At 47.3% G+C, this 5,515-nt stretch overlaps 1 protein-coding gene across 1 annotated transcript; it reads left to right on the forward strand.

The window, feature by feature from the left end:
- Positions 1 to 231: 231 nt before the first annotated feature.
- On the forward strand, positions 232 to 5,245 carry LOC127344148 (disease resistance protein Pik-2). Its single transcript, XM_051370376.2, has 3 exons — positions 232 to 1,380; positions 1,583 to 2,200; positions 3,482 to 5,245. The coding sequence occupies exons 1-3, from the start codon at positions 298 to 300 to the stop codon at positions 5,015 to 5,017; spliced, it is 3,237 nt and encodes a 1,078-aa protein (XP_051226336.1). The 5' UTR covers positions 232 to 297; the 3' UTR covers positions 5,018 to 5,245.
- The last annotated feature ends 270 nt before the right edge of the window (positions 5,246 to 5,515 follow it).

A 5,515-nucleotide genomic window follows, 5' to 3' on the forward strand; every position in this document is an offset into this window, starting at 1 on the left:
ACATAAAACATGTCCCTCTACCAGTGAAAAAAAATTATATATTTTTATTGGAATATGTTTTTTACATATCAGGTGCATACTCGGGATGGGATGAGTACCGAGTACTAGTTTGAACTAGACAGACTGCCAGTACTGCAGTACAGATTTAAAAAAGGGAGAGATTTGTCCTCTTCGACCTTTGGATATGACATGTCGATCAACTCTCAAGATGCTGCATCTGTGAACCTCGGTTGCTTGCGACTTGTGAGCCTTTGACCACAAAAACACGTCGGAGGAGAGAAGCAATAGCCGCGAGCAATGGAGGAGATCGTTCTTGGATTGTCCAAGACGGTTGTGGAGGGGACGCTGGTCAAGGTGAAGGCTGCGATCGATGAGGAGGCGAAGCTGAAGCTCTCGGTGCAGAGCGACCTGGTGTTCATCACGGGAGAATTCGAAATGATGCAGGCGTTCCTCAACGGGGCCGACGCGGAGCGCATCAAGAACAGCGCCGTCAAGACGTGGGTGAGGCAGCTCCGCGACCTGGCCTACGACACGGAGGACTGCATCGAGCTCGTCGTCCACCTGGATCCCAAGCCCACCTGGTGGCGCCGCCTGCTCGTCCTGCCCTGCCTGCCGTCGGTGCCGCTGCCCATAGACGTCGCGGCGGCGGAGATCAAGGAGCTCAAGGACAGGGTGGAGTACGTGAGCCAGAGGAACACGCGCTACAACCTCATCACCGACATCGGCGACGGCAGCACCAGGTCCGCCTTGGAGCAACAGCTCGACCGGGCTGCAGGCAGAACGCTCGATATCCCCATCGAGTCTGCAACGATGAAAGGTCGTAGTTTGGTGGATCTCACGGAGCTGATCCCCAACAAGGAAGACCGTCCTGAGCTCGGGGTGATCTCGGTGTGGGGAACAGGCGGCGATCTCGGGGTGGCGTCCATCATCAGGAAGGCCTACGACGACCCTGAGATCCACAAGAACTTCCAATGTCGTGGCTGGGCCACGTTGACCCGCCCTTTCGATCCGCGGAAGATACTGCGGATCTTGCTCATTCAGTTCTGTACAAACACTAGTGCTCCTCGAAAACATGGAGAGGCTCTAGATGTGGATTCCTTGTTCAGGATGGAGAAGATGGTTGTGGGGGAAGAAGAGCTAGTCAAGGAGTTTTTGAGTCATGTCAAGACTCACAGGTACCTCGTCGTCCTGGAACACCTGTCCACCATGGCAGAATGGGATGCCCTCCGGATGTACCTGCCGGACATGGGCAACGGGAGCCAGATCATCGTGTCCACGAAGCATTTCGACATCGCCAGCTTGTGCACTGGGCAGCCGCACAAAGTTTCAGAGTTCAGAAAGTTCACAGCTGACCACTCTGTCTGTGTCTTCTTCAAAGAGGTATCTCTCCGAATTTGTCTAAATTCGAATGCATCTAGACACTAAATAGCAGCTACATATATCTATTTTTTGACAAATCCCAGACATGTCAATTATGTTCCCTGGCTTGGCCCTGACAATTTTATTCACCTGTTATTTATTCTCCCTCAAAAAGAAACATTACTGTCAAAATTCAAAGTTGTTTCTCTTGTCGACTTGTCAGGTTTCTGAAGGTGGGGGCGATCCTGCAAATACAGTGCCCAAGGAAGATGACAAAACAAAGCTTGTTGGGCGCGACACAGAAATGAAGGAGCTTAAAGACCAGATTGACGAGGTTTCCCGTGTGATCTCCGTATGGGGGATCGCTGGTGTTGGAAAATCGGCACTCGTCAGAAGTGCCTACAACCAATATCTGGACAACCTCGCCATCTTCACGGGTTTAAGCATGACATATCTACACGGATGGGTGAACGTGCCCCATCCCTTCAATCTGAGAGAGTTTTGCCGCACCTTGGTCCTCAACCTGACATCAAAGCCTCCTAAGATCCAAGAGGACGCAACCGCCGAACTGGCAAACATGACCAATCCAGTTGATGTCTGCCATAGGCTTCTGAGTGACGATGAAGAACATAAACGGTGCCTTATAGTTATCGACGACCTGCAGACAATTGAAGAATGGGACACCATAAAACAAGAATTGTCATTTGGTAAATTTTACTGTGTCATACTTGTTACAAACGAATCAAGCGTCGCAAAACATTGTTCAGGGCAAGACCAAGATCAGCTTGTGTTCAATGTGAAAGGTCTTGCTGACGATGACGCCTTTCAACTATTCGACAAGGTACTCGCTGCTGTAAAATAGCCATTCCTGCAATTTCATCTCCTTTTTTGTTTTCCTTGTGCCAGCTTATCCTTAGACATTCACTAGGAGTTTTACAGATTTCAGAATCCCCAAAAGTAGATATAGACCATATAGTACATGTGCCTCGTATATAGTCATACAGTGTCTAATTTTTCATTTTCTTATCCAGCAAACTGCCCCACTCATTCAGTGCATCTGATGTGTTTTGCTGTCACAAATTTTAGAATAAATATTCTAAGTTACTTGTGGTTTAACAGATTTACACTAATGTCAATTAAGCTAAATGTGTCTTACAAATGTTCACTAAAGCATCGTGCTTGTAGTTTCACTCTCTATTGTTTCTTAGGAAAAGGATCAGGGAACTCTAAAAAATTAACAACGATATTCAGAAATTAAAATATCCAAAAAAAAATGTATTTTAGGAGTCCAAAGTACGATATTTTGAATTGCAATATCTATATCGGTGTTTTGAGCATGAAGTCGCAACATGTTAAAACTCCCTACATTTTGGAAGTCTGAATAAACTTTGATCCATACTTTTAATTTTAGGTATTGACTTCTAGAATACAAGTAAAGTAGAAATGTCGTGAACTAAGCACTTGTTTATCGAGTAACATATTCTTGTTTTGAGTATCCTCCTTCTGGCATACTAACAATGAAGTATTATAGATTTTTTAGTATTCCTAAAACATGTTCCCATTACGTGACAAGTATTATTTTTAAATGTAATTTAAATCAGAAAGCTATACTAAAAATCAAGAAAACAACAAAACTATGATTATTTTTGTGAAAACACATTTTGAAGTTCTTCACTAGAATTTAAATTCAACATTTCAGTTCATGTACAAGCATGATAGATTTGGATATTAAAATTTTAATTGCAACTATATATCCAAGACAACCACTTAATAATTAGTACAATTCCAAATTCGTTGTTATGCTTTTTTTTTGTATTCAAATCTCTTTATATTTCGTGACTTTCACAATTTAAGTCTTTGAAAGTTCCACCAATTAAAATATCTACAATTTATAAAATTGAATCTTTTCATTGAGCCAGCTAGATTTTTTTTTTTACTGAAAGGATATTAGTCTCTCTAGAATCAGGTTACCAGCCACCGTAGCAGCATCATCTGTTTCAATCATAAAATGCACTAAACCAGCATTAACCGGGCTCACACCCAAGTTATATAAAAGAGACATTGTGCTCACAATTGGAACATGAATTGATTTGATTTTTTTTGTGTGTGTAACATTATCCAGGTATATAAAGGTCAGCTTAACCACGTCGCACGGGACGAGGACATGACGAAGCAGATCTTAAACAAATGTGGAGGTCTTCCCAAGGTGATATCTGCAATGGGTTGTTTCTTGGCCAAGAACCTGAATTGGGAAGCCACGAATAATAACTTCATCAACCAGTTGGAGAATAACCCAGAACTAGTGGCTAGTGTGCATAGCATATTTCGATGGCTAGACTCCTACTTCCACAATTGCCCCGACGAACTTAAGCCATGCATCTTCTATCTGTCAATATTCCCTCGGCGCCATTGCATCCGGCGGAGACGTCTGGTGAGGCGGTGGATTGCCGAGGGCTACGCCAGGGACACCGATGACAATCTTGCAGAAGTGAATGGGGAAGACTACTTCTCCAGGCTCGTCAACCTCAGCATGCTCACAGACGATGAGCGTGGTGTTGACGTGACAGGCAGCAGTAGTGGGAGGAGAATGGCCAAGTGCAACGTCAACGATTTCTTCCATGAGTACATCCTATCGCGGCGAATGGAGGAGAACCATGTGTTCGCGCTTGAGGGGAGGTGCAGCCAGCCCACAAGGCGCACCGGACGGCACCTGGTCATCGACAAAAGCTGGAAAGGAGACCAGAACGTGTTCAACAAGATTGAGTTCTCGCGGCTGAGGTCGCTGACGGTGTTCGGGCCGTGGAAACCGTTCTTCGCCTCCGACAAGATGAGGGTGCTTCGGGTGCTGGATCTGGAGGACACGGAAGGTCTGACTGACTATGAGGTCGAAGGCATTGTCACACGGCTTCCTCGACTCAAGTTCCTCTCCCTGCGAAGATGCAAACACATCTTCCGGCTACCGGAATCCCTGGGTCGCCTGAGGCAGCTGGAGACCCTGGATGTCAGGCACACTGACATATCCTGCCTGCCGGCAACCGTCGCCGAGCTAAAGAAGCTGCAGTATGTTCGTGCTGGCAACTCACCGTTGCAATGTGTCAGCAGCAACACCTCGCGATATAGGACCTGGATATCCACCTGTTTGGCATGTTCATCCAAGCCTGCAAATGGGATCGTCGGCGTCGAAGTGGCTTGCGGAATCGAGGAGCTGATCAACTTGCATACCCTTGGTGTCATCAAAGCCAGCGCCGCAGGACTCAAGGGGCTCAAGATGCTTACCCAGCTGCGCAAACTAGGGGTGTCTGGCGTCAATCGGGGGAACCACAATAAGCTCCGCGACGCTGTCTCGGGGCACGACCATCTGGAGTCCCTGTCGATATGGCTTGACAAGGACACTCAGGGGATTGACCCTTCTGTGCAGGATGGTGACTTCGAGACTCCAGAAAAGCTACGGAGGCTCAAGCTCCACGGCCACGGGCATGTTGACGAGTTGCCGGGATGGATTCGCCGGCTCAGACAGTTGGATTTGGAGGTGTCCACGTTTACTCCGCGTGATCCAATTCTTCTGCGTCAATCAAGCTGCTTGCAGGATGATGGTGATCTTCAGGAATTCGAAGAAGCCTCATCTGAGAGTCAAGCCTCTTCTCAAGAAACTAGCTAGAACGGGAGATTTCCATGCGACGAAGCACAGAAGCTGATGGCATGGTGTCATGCGAGGGGCTACGTAGCGAGTAGGAACAAGACCTCAGCTCCCTCCACACGATTACAGGCAGATTGTGAAATATGTGTCTCTAGTTATGCCTAGTTAGTACTACGTATTGATTACAGAATAAGAGTTTGGATATAGAAAGGTTCGTCCCCAAGAAGATTTTCCTGCTCTCTCCTGATTTTTTTTAAGGACGTGTCTAGCGGGCGGCCGCGTGCCCGATAGACAGGTCGAGCGCAAGCAGAAAACGACAAGAAAAATCCGCGAGAAGGGAAAGTAAAACCTCAGAGCATCTCCAGCCGTGTCCCCCAAAGCGTCCCCCAAAGCAATTTGGGACGCGCCGGACCAAAAAAACTGTTCCAGCCGCGTCCCCAAAGCCCATTTTTGTCCGGCGCGCCCCAATACGGTGTCTGGCGCCCCGAGCCCGTCCCCGTCCTACAGGGGACGCTCCGG

This window comes from Lolium perenne, chromosome 1 (assembly GCF_019359855.2).
Source record: "Lolium perenne isolate Kyuss_39 chromosome 1, Kyuss_2.0, whole genome shotgun sequence".
Lineage (NCBI taxonomy): Eukaryota > Viridiplantae > Streptophyta > Magnoliopsida > Poales > Poaceae > Lolium > Lolium perenne.